This window comes from Lissotriton helveticus, chromosome 8 (genome assembly GCF_964261635.1).
Source record: "Lissotriton helveticus chromosome 8, aLisHel1.1, whole genome shotgun sequence".
NCBI lineage: Eukaryota > Metazoa > Chordata > Amphibia > Caudata > Salamandridae > Lissotriton > Lissotriton helveticus.
In genome coordinates, this window is record NC_136069.1 from 1,489,875,876 (window position 1) to 1,489,892,702 (window position 16,827).

Genomic DNA, 16,827 nt, shown 5'->3' on the forward strand with positions numbered 1-16,827 from the left:
AGTCGCAAAGCGCAGGTTTCTGGAAGCAAACCGGGAGGCCCTGCAAAGCGCTTAACGTAAACACAGCAAGTCATGTGACTTGGTAATAACACTTTTCATTGGTTCATTTCACTTTTGGTTTCCTAATGATGTAAGACTAGGTCATATAATCTAAAATGAACACTTTTGATTGGTTGAGAACTCTTGTTTTTCCCAAATGATGAAAATCCCTCCTTCTTTCCTCACTCTGACTTTCATCATTGTGAGAGAAAGACCCTTTGTGATCACTGAGCAATGGCTTCTTTAGTAGCTTCAGCTGGTGCTTCCCCACCACCTCCACCACATCTAAGGAAGAGTGGACCACCTGCTCAAGTTATAATTCAACAAGAAGAAGAAGAAGAGGAACAGGAGGACGAGCACGAAGAGAGGCAGTTTTTGCCTGAGCAGCCCAGGACGTCTCACCGGAAAGAAAACTTCATTTGGCAATTTTTTAAAATTCCCAAAGGTCAGAAAAAAGTAAATGCAAGATACGTAACTTGCCTTATATGTCAAGATAGACTGTCCAGAGGGACCGACAAAAAATACAGTTTCGGAAACTACACAATGCATCGCCATATGACTAGGTGGCATCCTAACAACTACAGTGCTGCACAGTTTCGGAACGACCTAGATAATCTCCCTATTATGGCCAGAAGATCTGTTGTACCGGAAGTAACGGGACCAGAGGGCAGGGAGATGGTGCCAAATATACAAATGAGATTTGGTGAAGTAAAACACACCTGCGTATTTTGCGATGGATTCATTTCCTACGGAGAAAGAAGCATCACTCTGATCAACAGAGCTATTGACTATCATATGCAAGTTTGTCCGAAACGCCCAAAATAATAAATACTTCTTTTTTTTGTTTTGTTGCTCCTGTTGAGCCCTTTACAATGAATCGTTTTCATTGCCCCCTCCAAGAAAAACCCAAAAAAATATAAAACTGTTCCGAAAAATTCAAAAACAGTAAAAAAATGTTCAGAAAAAAAAAAAAAAAAGTTATTTTCAGAACTACCTCCCCGTTATTAAAAAATTGGTACAATATTTGGAACTGTGCCAACCTCTATTTCTCTTAGTTCGCTTCCTAGTTCGCTCGCCGGTACGCGAACTGGAAGCGAACCAAAAACAGTAAGTATAAGGGAGGGAAACACACACTTATGTTAAAATAAAGACAGCTATAGGGGAGTAAACTAGAGATACTATTACCCGTAATCCACTGCTGATGATGTCACATATTACATCATTCATGACATGCTCAGTGACATCATCAGCAGAGGATTGCGGGTTTTTTGACAACATGCCTTATCCACGGTTTAATAACGCTGCCTTTTGCTTTATATAAGTTTTCAAATTGTATGAAATATATACCAATAGGTCGTTATGAACCTTTAGGTAGTGCTTTTCTTCATGAGGTCTGGTCGCTTCCATACACATACAGATGTTTCAAAGATGATCAAGAAGTTTATCTGAATGGAGAGGAATGCACTGAGACGCCAGATCATTCACTAATGTGTAGGCACATACAGTTACACGGTTCATGCAACAAACACCGACCAAATATGGCTTGCGTGTTGCAAGGCACGCCAGTTCCTGCTATCATCCCCACGTTCAAGTTGTTGGAAAATGGTAGTTATTTGATGCTCAATAATGAAGATTGTTCTGAGTTAATTAAAAGTATTCCTTTTATCGTAACAGTAAGTGAACGGGTTATTTGCTGCAGAAATGTTCTATTTCCTCCCACACATGAACATAGGGAGTTTTCAATCTGGCCACAAATACCAACCTTGGGACACGTTTCAACGGCATGGCAAGAATAAGAGCTCTTTTGTCTCAGAGAGAGGTGGCCTTGAGTTCGGCCCGTGAAACTTTCGTACTTCACATAGCGAACACCCGTACAGAGGTGCACACCCTTTTCAATTAAGATTTGCCTTTCAATTTCAGCAACATGTTTCCGACTATCTTTAACGCATCCTCCACAAAGTCCCTGACACACTTTTTTAAAGTTGTTACCAGTGGTCTCGTGACTTCATTTGAGAAAATCTTTGGAGTCATCCCTGCTTCCTTTCATTGTATTTTCTGCACTCTGGTTCGTGGATTGGCATTTTTACTTGCATTACCAGCGGACGCTCTTGTGCTTTTTTACATTTTTAAATATGGATGTCCCTCCTATGCAACCTCCGACCCTGCAGCTGCTGACACTGTTCCGCAATCGCATGCTAGAATATTATGGCACAATGCCGTTGGCGATATTAAGCACGGCATATGGATTATCTTTTCGGTTCTCCTACTTCACCTGTGTCCAGCCTGTATTTCACTGCCTGACCTGTGATTTCGATTGGGCCATTGATTTGTGTCTCTGCGGACCGGTTTCTCCTGACGTCGACTTTAATCAGCTGATGACTCCTATCATTACTCACGAGTTGGTTTGTCCTGGCGAAAGGATTATGGCTGTGGCATTGATGCATGGACTACTTGGTCCCTGGAATTTACTGGCGGCAGCACAGTCTTTCTTGGAAGAGAGCTTTCTTGAAAACCCACCGAGCTGTCCTCTGACGGTGATAGAGGATCCGGTGCTGGGAGAGCACGTATGTTCTTTTCCGCTTTTAAATTGGATGGCTGAACTGTTTTCGGATGAAGACGGTGACTTCCTATTGGAGGCTGTTGCAGCTTATTTTGCATACACAGTTATGTCATAGACCTTTTTCATGTTTGATATGCTGAGTACTAGCATTTCATTGACAATTCATTGACTTATTTGTCAAGTTTTTATTATTTACCTTGCCTATTGGCTTAAGACTCGATAAAGTACTTGGCTGTTTTATTTTTCTTTAGCATTAAATTTTCCTAGTTTTTAATGCTTTACCTTGCGGACCGTCCACATATAAACTTGCAATCTGCTCTCATGAGATGGCACTTCTATTATCTTATTCAGTTCGTTTCCGGATCATGAGGAGGTGTCATCTAGGTCCTGGATATCTTTACACCGTGTTAAGTTAGCATGGGCTCATTACCGGTTTAAACGCCATTTTTCCTTTTTTGCAACTTCTGCACACGACACTTAGTTGTTGCTTTAGCTTTCCACCTAGTAGTTCATCGTGGTTTACATGAGAATAATATGTTATTGGTCTACTATCTGCTTTACTTGTTAAACTATATCTGTACAGCGAGTGCTAAAGTTTCAAGAACAACACGATACAGAATTGTTATGAGGTCTGATCTCCACGACTTCATACTCATAACATAAGTGCAACTTCTGCCAATTCTGGGCATGAGGCGGGTTTTATATTGCTTTGCCGAACACACATACACAACAGTTGATGCGGTTCACATGAAGAGAGAGCTGGTGTATGGTGATGTGATTCCTTCAAATCTAAGACACTAAAGTATGGGCACGCCCTAAACCAACACAAAGAGACCTTCTTAGCAAATAATATAATATGTGTATTAGGGAGGGTGAGATATAAGCAGCCGCGGGCCGTGGAGGGAGTTACGATGGGGCAGGGAGGCGGGGAGGGGGAGAAGCAGGGTGGAGCCCTCTCTACCTTGCCCCTCCCCCTCCCCGCCTCCCTGCCCCACCGTAACTCCCTCCACGGCCCGCGGCTGCTTATAAGTGTTGCTAACTCTTATTCATTTACAGCATGTTAACATACTGTCACCATTCGCTTTTTATGTACTAGTAACTATGCTGGTAATTTTGCTACTGATAATATGTGTACTTTTATTATCTAAGGTACTACGCCTGAGAAGACGGCATTAGTAAATAAACATTTCAAATACACATCTGTTCTTCTTAACTCCATGTTCTGGTTTCTAAGAAATCTATAACGACCGACTGTTCATGAGTTCCACGTATCCTGAGGTACTATAAGTTCATATTCTGGATTGTCTAAACATTGAGAGTTTGTTATATCCAATCTGACACTGTACCTAGCTTGCTAAGGAGTTTTTGATTACTAACGTGAGTTTTGGGACACCCTAATTCGCCGAGGTTCCAATCCTCTGTCCACAGTTCTGTGTGACAACAGAAACCCTGCGACAGGGGCACCCCCGACCCTTGCTGGAGCTTCATCACACTTGCGATACAACTCCAGCAATGCATTCGCCGAGGTTCCAATCCTCTGTCCACAGTTCTGTGTGAGAACAGAAACCCTGCGACAGGGGCACCCCCGACCCTTGCTGGAGCTTCATCACACTTGCGATACAACTCCAGCAATGCGCCACCTTTACGGCACAGATACATCACGCATCTGTGCTGTTTTTGCCCCATGATGCGCCGCATTGTAAATGCAGCACACCATAGGTGACGGAACAGCGGCACAGAATGACTAACACATCCCTGGTGATGCGCCAGTCATCATAAATGTATCCCTATGCTTCTTATCTTGTTAGAGATGAACCGCCATATATATCATCAAAGTTTTTTGCATTTCCTAAATAGCGAACTTTAAGGAATAAATAGCGATTCTTTACCATTCCTAGTTTGCGATGAGCTATTTGCTAATTAGCCGAATGTAGCCCAATGAAGCCCAATGTAGCCCAATGTAGCCCAAAGATGGCCGCCAGACACACAAAAAAACAAATGTAGCCCAAATATCAGCCAGATGTAGCCCAACTATAGCCCAGTGACAGAATGACCAATCAGCTTCGCAAACCTCCGTTACGCGAAGCGGAGCGCTGTTACAGATATATATCTTTTTTTGAACGTTAATTTCTCAAAATCCACTGGAGCACATATATTGAGACCTAGCAAAGGCACATCGGGCTACCAGTCCCTAATATTTTGCCAAGTTTCGTGCAAATCCATTCAGCCGTTCAATTATTATTATTATTATTTTTTTTTGCCCCGCGGGGCCCTTTTAAAACCTCCACATCAAACCTAGGGGGTCAGCGAGGATCTACTATGCCCCCTTATAGTTATTTCCCCCTTTGTTTTGACCTCCTCTTGTCTCTCGATCCTACCGAGAGACAAGATGGCGGCCGCTACGGACTGTTTGGAATGTTGACAGACGCCGGAGAACCAATCAGCTTCGCTTCACAAAGCTCCGTTGCGCGAAAAGTCCGCGAACCAGAGCGCTGCCCGGTCCGCTGTTACAGATATATATCTTTTTTTAAACGTTAATTTCTCAAAATCCACTGGAGCACATATATTGAGACCTACAAAAGGCACATCGGGCTACCAGTCCCTACAATTTTGCCAAGTTTCGTGCAAATCCATTCAGCCGTTCGGGCTAAAAGTGAGGCCAACCGCCCTATGGAAAACTCAATGTTAAAAACACGTTTTGGGACCCCCCTTTTTTCTCGGCCCCCACTGGACGAACCCCCCCCAAATTTTCAAGGGCTGCTCAGAAACAAAATGTGCCATTTTCCTGAAAATTTCAGCCAATTCCGTCCACAAACGCCAAAGTTATTAGACATAGAATTTTCAAAAAACCCATAGAGAAAAAATCCTAACTATATATACCTACTGGCGACCGCCAGTAGGTAATATGGATATCACTAGGCTCGTTCCTCTTCTCCCCTCCTCCCCCATGCCCACTGAAAAAACATAGTTCGTGCAGAAGAGATGCCATCGAATGTAGAGGAAAGTATCCAGGCATTTTCAATGCGTTTGTGGATTTGAGGGAAAATTGCTTTCCACTGAAGCATTTTGCATTGTATACAGGACATATAAAAATTAACAGAATATTGAGAGGTGGCATTTTAAGACCGGTCTTGAGTAAAAATCGGGTGCAAGCGGTGTTTGCGCCCGGCTATGCACTTTGTGCACAAAATGTCTTTTTGTGCAGATAGTGCTCAGTCCCAGGTTTGTTCACGCACCGTTTTCTGCAGGGTTAATAGAGCGGAAAATGCACAGAAGAAGCAGCGAGGATTTCCAGTGGAAACTACGCAAAAAACCTGATCACAAAACCGTTTTTAAACCAGGGCAGGATTTTTGCATACACCAGAAACAAAAACATAAGTGAAATACTCAAACAGAAAGCAAAAGAAATAAAAAAATCCTAAAGGTACAACACCGTGCATGAACTGCAATAGTTGCAATCGCATCATACGAGGGACTAAAATAAATCATCCAATGAAAGGAAACAATATCAAGCTTTATGTGACAGCCACATGTGACACAGACAACGTAATTTATCTATTAAAGTGCCCATGCGGCAAAGTATATGTGGGAAAAACTGAAAGAAAATTCAAAATAAGAATCAACGAACATAAATCTAACATCAGAACTAAAAACGCAAAATCCACTGTTGCAACCCACTTCATGGAAGCAAAACACAATATATCCCAGTTAAGATTCCGGATACTGGAGGTAATCGAAAAAATTGAAGGAAGAGACAATAATAAACATCTTTTAAGAAGAGAAAACTACTGGATGATGAGAATGTAGTCATGTAGACCAAATGGTCTTAACCCCTTCAGTGCTACGCGAATTCCGCTGCGGTGCTGAAGGTTCTAAAGAACCTATGGACTCATGACGGAACGGTTCCGTCATGAGCACAGGCCAACCGACGCTCATGACGGAACCGTTCCGTCATGAGCACCGAAGGGGTTAATGAACGCACAGAATATGCATGTACCTATGAGTAACAATGGGACTGTTCTGTTCCAAGGAACTGTATAGTTGCAGATAACAACCATGATGTTATGTTTTATATCCTTTATATGTTTTGTCTGAAAGTTTTTTTTTATTCACCTGCATTTACAAACCGCACAATGAGTCAAACCATGACAGTTTAATTATAGCCGGCATCACATCGTAGCCAGTACCCACACCTAATATGGCCGCCGTATACCACATATCTGTAGTACTTCTAGGAACATTACTCGAGTCAGTCACGTTTTAAGCCGTAAGCTTGCCATAAACACACACCGCAAGAATCGAAACTATACTGCGACGCTGCCGGTAGTAAACCGGTTCGAAAGCACTGAAGACTAAATACAAGTAAGTGTTTCCAAGCGCATATAAGCGCGGGAAATGGAATACAATAACATGATTTTCGAACTAACGCAAATCTAATCGCGGTTGTTAAACATTAGTCTTTCCCGGTTGTTTTTTCAGCGTTTGAAAGATTGAGGCCTTCGGACATGTGAGTAAAACGATGAAGTTTAAACACAGTCAACACAAACCAACCAACGTTTCTTTAAACATAGCCACATAAGGAGTCACATCACCTACATAAAAAAAACTGTGTCAATCACTTAATGATGAGTGTTCATTACACTAATAAAGTGCACCATTAAACACATCACCAGGAAATATAAACTGCACAAATTAATGCATGCATAATGTTTTAATAAAAATGTGAATAACTTTATTGACAAAATGACAGTGTATACAAATAGTGTGTTCTATTATAGACCTGCTCCCTGATGAAGAGCGATTTGGCTCGAAATGCATTGGAGTGTCATGAACACATGAAATGATTTATAATGCAGAAAAGGAAAATTGAAATGAAGTGAATTTCAATAAAACGAATGAAGCAGAAAAATAATAAGATTTAACGTGATCATTTACTTAATAACCCTCTTGGAGGCCAGAAGGAGAGTGCCCATAGGGGGATGCAAGCAAGAGTTATTGGAAGCACGACTTAAATAGTTACATTAGACGTGTCCTCAGGACGGAAACGTCACCTCGGTAGCACCCAGAAAATTCATTAAACGCCACGCTCAAAGCATTTAACTGACAAGGTTGTGCGCAAGCTATTATCTAGTCTTGATCAAAACAAATGAAACTCTGCATAAGCGTGTTTTTTAAGGGTTCAATTTCCACAGGCTTTCTCTTTCAATAAAGGGAATTGATGTCCAAATGAAACGCGCCCTAACTTCGGTAAATGAGGGTGACTCACAGGGGAGCGAGAGTAGAGCAATATAAAGAAGCGCGCGAAGCCACGTTAATTACAAACAGATGGCCCCTGTGCGTCGCTGCTCGCTCCCGCAAGGTGGATGCCACCACAAGCATAAGTGCTTGAAACGAGCTGACCGAAGGTCACTCATAGAGCAGTGCTGTGCGCTGCCTAGGCTCAACCTAAAAAGGGATTCATACCATGGTCACCCAATCTTTCGCCTCTCTGCAGAGCTCACAGAGCAATTGTCACAAATTCCAGTTGCAATTGTGATTTTGTACAAATGTGTGAGAAGTAAGTCTACAGTTGCCAAAATATTGAAAAGTAAAAAGTAAAAGAAAATACAGTGCTTACAACTGAGCGGGTGGGTGTGTTGTGTGTTTGGAGATGGTAAAGAGAAGGAGTTGCGAATAAGTGCATATAGGAGAGAGTGAAAAGAAGGTTGCTTAAGAGGAAAGATGAGGTGTAAGATATGTAAACAGGGGAGGAGAGGAGAATAAAAAGGGTGTGCACGTCTAACGGAGAGTGGACCTAACAGAAGGGATTGAGCCACTCCGAAGACCACTACCCCTTCCACAGGCCTCAGTGGTGTTTAATTCACAGTCTCACAATTTCAGAATTTAAATGCCTCATTTTAGTTCATTACCACAAAATAATTTTTGTTTCCAATTTATCTTGTATAGATAACAATCCGTGACACAGCCAATCATCCTGGCTGGTTGTAGGTCTGTCAGCTGTTGAGTAATGCATCTGTATGCAGTAACAGAAAGCTCAGAAAGGAACTAAAAACTGCACACTGTGGGAATAGAAGTTTAGTCTACATTAACACCCTTAATTATACCGGCCGTACCCCTTTTAGTGACACCCTAACACCCACACACTTGTTTATCCAATTTAAAGCCCTGCTTTTTACAAACATTATTCCACATTGTGTGGAGAACAAGTTGGAATCTGACACAAACAACACCCCGATATGTTTTTTAGATACAGTATTTTTATAGGGAGGTTTTAGAACTCCGTTATATTGTGGTAAGTATGAAGCCAATAGACTGCGGCCAAACGCCAGAACTGAAGTTTTGCAGCAACGCCATTTCTTTCAAACTCGTCAATGTTTGTTCTCCTTTTTGCTCCTATTTCTGTTTCCCTGATAAGAGTAAGTTTATCAGTTACATTTTGACAGTTTAAAAATACTGCTTCAATTCTCTCTGCTGATGTTGCTAAACTGGACTTGTTACTAGCACGGGGTCGCTGAAAGCTTGGGGGAGTGTCTTGTGTATCTTTCTGATTCTAGAAAATAATACAGGCCAGTACTCTGCATACTTGGTGGGTGACTACCCAGAGCCTTTTGTAGCAAGGTGCATTATCAATCATGGCTAAACCTTTGTGTGTTCTGGCATCAGTCATGCTGCACAGTTTCACCTTCCAGTTATTACTCTTTCTGAAAAGCTTAGGGTTTCTCGAGCTTCTTTTTGGGGCCCATTGTCAGCCCTAAAGTGCCTCACTCTTGGTTTATCTCAATTCTTTTTGGGGACTAGGGAAAGAATCACTGGCAAAGGGAGTTTGTAGTCCATACTCCAACCGTGGAAGACAAAGAGTCCCTCGGTCTCCACTGTTGTGAGACCAGGCTTCTGGAAAATAAATTGTGGCCCATTCCTCAATGAATACACAAACAGCAGAAACTGCATTTACCTGGTCCCAGAAATGGACTTGTGGTTAATGTAGTGTGTGTATATTATAACTTTAAGTTACAGCTATAAAGTTATAACTATAAATTCTATGGTTATGTAGTTTAAGTTCTTTTTGTAGAAAAATAATGAATTACATTTTTTCCCTAAACCTTTAGTTTTGTCGTTGAATTTCAATGGGTTTTATTTTTTTATAAAAAAAAGTTTCAGAGTGGAGGAGAGTGTCGTGGAATGTTGTAGAGTACAGTGTCACAGAATGTGTTTTAAAAAAAAATATATATAAATCAATCAAACTACTTTTCCCTACCGCTGCACAGTTTGCTAAACTGCATCATTACTTCATCAACATTAAAACAAGAGTAATAAATATTTCACTATAAAACACACAGCAAAACCATAGTGTTGTGTAAACAATATGACTGTCTTTTCCTTTTGTTGAGGCTTTCATTAATCAATCCTTTTGCGTTTCGTCATCACCAGGTACCGAGAGTACACCATGGCCCAATATATCAGTAGGTGTTTGTCCCTTATTGCTTAAAATCTACAGAGCGATTTTACATCCTCTAGCAAAACAGTCACTTTCAACACCGTAATCTGTATTCCTGTGAAATTTCATCAAAATCTGTTCAGCCATTTTGCTCCTAAATGTCTTTAAGACGTCAATGTAAAATGCATTGATGGAAAAACTTGTTTTCGGACCACCCTTTTTTCTTTGCACCCCTTTAACCAATCACCACAAAACGTTGCACCATCAACCAATATAGAAAAAGGAATATGTCTACAAAGTTTCGTGGAGATTTGACAAACCATGGTAAAGTTATTGCCAATCAGAAATCTGAGGACCACTACCTCTCAAAATCCTAACTATAGCTACATAGTGCCTACCGCTACTATTGTCATCTATATGTGGCAAATACTGTGTTACTTCTCATCTAATTATCTTTAACATGAGGTATATTAAAGGTTTGACGCCCATTCCTTGGTGTGACGTCACTGCATTAGAGGCTACTGCAAATTGTGTGTGTTTGGGTCAACATTTGTAAAACAAATATTTTTTAGAACAGCCTAAGATAAATACAGCAATGCAAGAGCTAGAGGCTAACTAGCCTGTGGTGTAAAAGATGCCTGAGGAGTGGGCAGGTAGATTGTCATGTTTGTCTTCTGCCAGTATATGTGCGCCTGTGTAACATCTGGCATTATTTTACAGGTCCTTTACAAAGTAAATTTACAGTCCATCTTCAAAAACTCGACTTTGCTCAAGATGACCTGGGGAATTCTGGTTTCTTCACGTTAATTTACAATCAAGGATTTGAGGTTGTTATTAATGACTACAAGTGGTTTGCATTTTTTAAGGTAAGCTTTAGACAACTTGTTTTTTCCTCTTGGTTTTTTAGTCTGTCTGCTTAAGTGTTGAAGTCTTATTTAAGCATCTGCTCAGGGAGGAATCTTGTCTTAAAGAAAACTAGTGCTTCCTGCTTGTTGATGGGTTGGAAAGTCTGAGGCAGAAAAGTTGGTCTTCCATTGGCACTTGAGAGCAGTTTCAGTTTAATGGGATTTTTGCTCAGAGCATATAGTACTACTAGCTGGTGCAAGGGAGCCCTTATGATGCCAGAAGGCTCCTTTTAGCAAAGAGTAGGTGACAATTCCATTTTGAAGGGTCTAGTAGAAAGATGGGGAAGATTAAATGTGTGTTTTTTTGTTTTTCGGGTGTTGATAATAACTTTGACGCCATTTGACAAATCTTCACGATACTTTCCAAAAAATGCTCTTTTTTTTGCCTAGTTTGTGCATGGACAGATTTGGGGCAATTCCTTTAAGCTGGGGGCAAAGAAAAAGGGGGGTTCCCGAAACCTATTGTTTCATAGGAACTTTAGACACCCCAAAGGACTGAAGGATGTACACCAGTTTTGGCAGACACTAGAACTTGGTCCGGAAGGGGGGTTCCCGAAACCTATTGTTTCATAGGAACTTTAGACACCCCAAAGGACTGAAGGATGTACACCAGTTTTGGCAGACACTAGAACTTGGTCCGGAAGGCGTGTTTTCTGTTATTTGGTGCAACACCGTTCAGTAGTTTCTGAGCAATTAAGACTCAAAAACATTGTATATATGATGCTGCAGAGTATCTTGAAAGCCGACCGATCTCTTGCTGAGATCTGATTGGCTGCCGTTTCATCAGCTAGATGTGGAAGCAGCCATTTTAGGAATCTGGACTCAGTCCTGAGTGCTTAAAAAAAACAACAACAAAAAACGTAAGGATGTAGGTTAGGGATACCTTGACCCCCTAGACCTGGTGGTGGGCTCCCATCGGGACCCCCACTTGGGGACAAACACTTAAAAAACAAAAAACAAAAAATTTGCAGCAAACTCTGAGGATCCACGAATCTCGGTAAAATAAACATAGAATGTGCAGGCACCTGCACTATTTAAAAAAAAAATATATATATATACACCTGGGCCTGGCCTAGGCCCAAGGGGTGACACATTTATTATTTGGAGCAGTACATGGTCCTCCCTCCCTGAGCCTCTAAGAGGTTCTGTAGACCCCATATGCCAGGGCCAACAGTTTAATAAAGAGGGATGGCTGCTGCTCGGTCTCCAACCCCAAGCCTGAAAAGGAACTCATCCCACGGGGCACAACTTTGCAAATGGGAAGGGAGCGCATACACTCCCCACCCTCCCCCAATCTCAGTACCAGTGAATGGCCTTGCTGATTCCATCCCCTGAGGCTGGACCAGAATCTGTGGCTATTTCCTGCCCAAAAGCAGGGGCATGGAAAGGGTAATGTGCTCCCACCTGGCAGTAGCCCAAAGCGGCTCCAGATGGGTGGGAGCACAAACCCTTTTCCCGCCCACGCAGTAATGCAGTCACTCACACACCCACTGTTAAAGGTTAGTAGTTTCATTTAGGAAATTAAAACCACTTACATACCCATTCATACACTCGCACACAACCATACAAGCACTCGCACTTCCGCTCACTCACCCATACATCCATCATTCAGGCACTTACTCTACAATACAGCCTCTCGCACAACTCACTTAACCAAAAAGCCTCTCACTTACCTGTACAGCCACTTATACAGCCAGTCACTCACTCCTACAACCACTGACATCCACTCACTCACCAATACAGTCACTCAAACAGCCACTCACTCACCCAAATAGCTACTCATGCACCTACTTATATACCCATACAGTTGCTCATAGACCCCCCCCACACACAAACACACACCCCAATACAGGCACACCAACACCCACTCACACACAGATACACAGTCACACACATAATATTTGTTAGAAATAGTATCACTCATCAGTAGTACTGAAAGTATACTATTTTAACGTTTGTAGTACCTTGGTATATATGTTTAACACTCATAATCTTTTACAAAACATGCGCTGGATGCTGTAATCCGTGATGTCACTGACCATGTCATGAGTGATGTAATATGTGAGGTCCTGAGCAGTGCATTGCGGTGCGTAAATTATACTTCGTTCAGCTAACTAGAACTGCTGAATTTCACTGGTTTTGTACGAGTGAAATCTGAGCCTAACTAGACCGCCCCTGTAACATTTGTTTTTCCAGTTGCATTTTTTATATATTATATACAGTTTTTCTTTTATATAAAATCAATTTAAAAGTAATTGACATGCAGGAGGAACCTGACAATATAGTTTAATCTTTAGCCTGGAGACCTACATCAGCACATTTAGTGCTTAGATTTTAAGCGATCACAGGAGTTACAAAATGTTTTCTTCTTACCTACTAATACACCAGTCATAATGTTCTAAAATGATTATGCCTTTCCCTGTTACTTTTTGTAATTCGTTAAATGAGCAGGTGGCTAGTGTTTTGGTTATAAGTCATTCGAACTATCCCCTGACTGCTCCCGCATTCACAGCTGCCTCCGAGTCTCATCACATTATACTGAATTACTTCTTCAGTTCAGTCTGCTGTTTCAGGGCCTGTGGGAGCACCACAGCACTGAATGGTGAACATTAGCTCCTTATCGATGGGAGGATGATCTATCCCTGTGGTGGGTGATATTTGACATTGTGGGTAGTGGTACAGTTTTGCTTGTAGATGGCAACCAAATGTATAGGATGAAGTATAACATTGTAGTGAAGGGTTTCTGAACATTTTGTTAACTATTTTACTGGCAGAGGTTTCCTGGAAATATAGTCAAAAGGAATATTTCCGGCAGTATTTAGGTTAATTCTTACAGAATTAGGAACTCCACAAGATTGTGGCGGTGGGGTAGCTATTATTCTAAAGGAGTCATGGGACATTGCCTCTTCTGAGTTGAGTGGTTTGGCTTCCATCGAGGGCTTGAATTTCTGCATTAAGATTTCCCCTACCCTATCTGTCGCAGACCTACTACTATATAGACCTCCAGATTACCCTAATCATCATCTTTTGGAGCTAAGCGACCTCATTCTAAAGAAATCCCTACAATACACCAACTTCATGGCCTTAGGTGATTTAACTCTCCATGTGGACGACCTCTCATGTCCCCTGGCCTCGCAGCTTGTGCAAGACCTCAAGGGAGTGAACCTCACTCGACACGTTCTCGCGTCTACCAATAGAGTAGGCCATACTCTCAAACTCCTTTTCTCCAACATCCAATCCATTAGAGCTGAGAACCCTCAATGCATGACGTGGACAGACCACTATGTAGTTCCTTTCTCTTTTAACATAGGCAAATCACAGCCCACTGGCCAAAAACAGTGGTAGGTAGGAACTGGAAAAAAGTGAGTGCAGACAAAGTGGGTCCACTGATTCTTAACGGTGGCCAACTACGCACAGGAGATCCCAACGCGGACGCAGTTATGTTTAATGCTAAGCTCACGGCTGCCCTTGGTGCGGTGGCACCGCTAAAAATACCTAATTCTCTGAGACCATCCCCCTCAGCCAGTTGGTTCTCGGATGACCTTAGGAGGGGAAAAAGTGGATGTAAGAGATTGGAAAGGCAATGGAGGAAAGGTTATGCTCCAGAAGCAAAGCAGGAGTATAAGGAAGCTTTAAAGAAAGCTGCGTGTATTGATAGGAGCAGCTAGAAAATAGTACTTTGTTAAGCAGATTGAGGGTGTGGAGCACTCAAGCAAAGAGATTTTCAGGATTGTCAGATCCTTCACTAACCAGTCTGCTGCTGAAGGGAAAATTCTGCCCTGCACAGCCTTATGCACGAATCTATCCAACTTCTTTGAGGAGAAGATTCATATAGTATTCTCCTCTTTCACAACAGAAGAGCCACTTTTGGTTCCTCAGGCACCGATAACTTGCAAGTCAGAGGGCACCTTCACGGAGTTCGCCCATATTACCTTGCAGGAATCTCTGAATTAAATCTTAAGGTGCAAGTCGGGCTCTCCCGTGGACCAATGCCCACCCAAGATTTTTAGATTACTTGCTCACTGGATTAATCCAGTATTAAATCATATCTGGAATGTGTCACTGTCCACTGGCATCTTCCCTGATGTCGGGAAACAGGCTTGCCTACTACCCCTCCTGAAAAAAGCTAATGCCAATTCCATGGAGTTCGGGAATTACCGGCCTATCTCTTTGCGACCGGCACCAGCAAAAATGGTAGAAAAAATAGCGCAGTGTCAACTCGCCAATCATGTCAATTTCCAGGACATCCTTCACAACACTCAATCAGGTTTTCGGGCTGGATATAGTACTGAAACCCCCTTGATGGAGGTGGCATAGTTTATGAGAATGTCGATGGAACCTGGAGCATCTGCTGTGTTGAGTCTGTTGGATCTATCCGCCGCCTTCGACATGGTTGCACATTCCATTCTGCTAAATAGACTTGAACAGCTTGGTATTCATGGCACAGCCCTTGCTTGGATTCAGTCCTATCTCCATAATCGCACCCAAAGTGTATTTCTCCTGCCACATCAATCTTCACCTAAGCCTCTGAGGTGCGGGGTACCACAGGGCTCGGCACTTAGCCTCCTGCTCTTTAACACCTACCTGGTACCACTCTTCAATCTCATTGACACCTGGGACATGAAGGCAGTGTCGTATGTAGACCACACCCAGCTGATATTCACCAATAAGGATCAGTCAAAGGACCCGTTTCCTAGGTTAATGGGGTGCCTGAAAGACATCACCAACTGGATGAATAACAACAAACTGAAATTAAATACAGACAAGACGGAGGTCGTGTTCTTTGGTGAGTCATCCCCCCCTCCTCCCACAGGACTTTGGTGGCCTGCTGAGATGGGCACTCCGCCTTGTCCTGCAAAGACCTCTAGAAACCTAACCTTCAAGTGGGACTCTGATTTATCCTTTGAAACTCACATACGCCCAGTCTCGTCTACATGCTTCGATAAACTAAAAACCCTAAAGAAATTCCGGCACCTCTTGCCAGAGGATAGCCGGAGAACATTAGTACATGCGACGGTTACATCTCAGCTAGACTATGCCGATAGTCTGTACTTGGGACTTCCCCGGTATCTGTTTCACAGACTGCAGATGATTCAGAATGTAGCTGCAAGATTTATTCCCAGAGTACCTTTCTGCCACGACATTTCCCCTCGCATCAGGCTCCTTCATTGGCTCCCGGTGGCAAAACGCATTGAATTTAAGTCCCCGCCCCTAGCTTTTCGGGCTATGCACAATACAGGACCGAGATATCTTAGAAAGAGACATACCAATCGGCCCATACACTGAGATCCAATTCCAAGCTCCTACTTTGCATTCCCAGTTTTGCTAAAGCCAGAAAGGAAGGGAGGTCCTTTTCTGTCAGGACAGCTATGCTATGGAATGCAATGCCACTGCAACTTCGCATGTCGGACTCTGAATCCGAATTCCGAAAGTACTTGAAGACGTGGCTCTTCGGCTATGGCTAGACGAGGTCCCAATCTACTCACCTGACTACCACTAAGCACCGGGACACCTCTGAGGTAGCTCTTTGCGCTATACAAATATCAAGATTATTATTATTATTATGATTATTATTATTATTATTAGTATTATTATTATTATTATTATTAATATTATTACAATAACTCACTAACTCAGCTGCTGGCTGAACCCAAGGAACAGGAGCCTAGATCTTTTAGTCATGGAAACAAGAAAGCAATCTATGGGGTAAGTAATGATTCTACAGTGATTCCTTCACTTCACCTGTGACCACCTCTTCTTTTTCTAAATGACACTTCCTAAAACCGACTCTTTATACAATTATGTAAGGTTGGTAATACTATTCTGCTGTGTAGGCAACTTCATAAGGCACAGATCTTATCCGAAGGCTGTAGAGGAAGGTTGTGAGT

The 16,827-nt window shown here is 42.3% G+C and overlaps 1 protein-coding gene across 1 annotated transcript in view; it reads left to right on the forward strand.

Annotated features, from left to right (window-relative positions):
• CTSC (cathepsin C) overlaps positions 1-16,827 on the forward strand; it is a 64,552-nt gene that overhangs the window by 19,567 nt on the left and 28,158 nt on the right. The window contains exon 2 of the mRNA XM_078658432.1: positions 10,755-10,900. Within this exon, the coding sequence (XP_078514558.1) occupies positions 10,755-10,900 (146 nt within the window). The remainder of the gene's footprint in view (positions 1-10,754; positions 10,901-16,827) is intronic.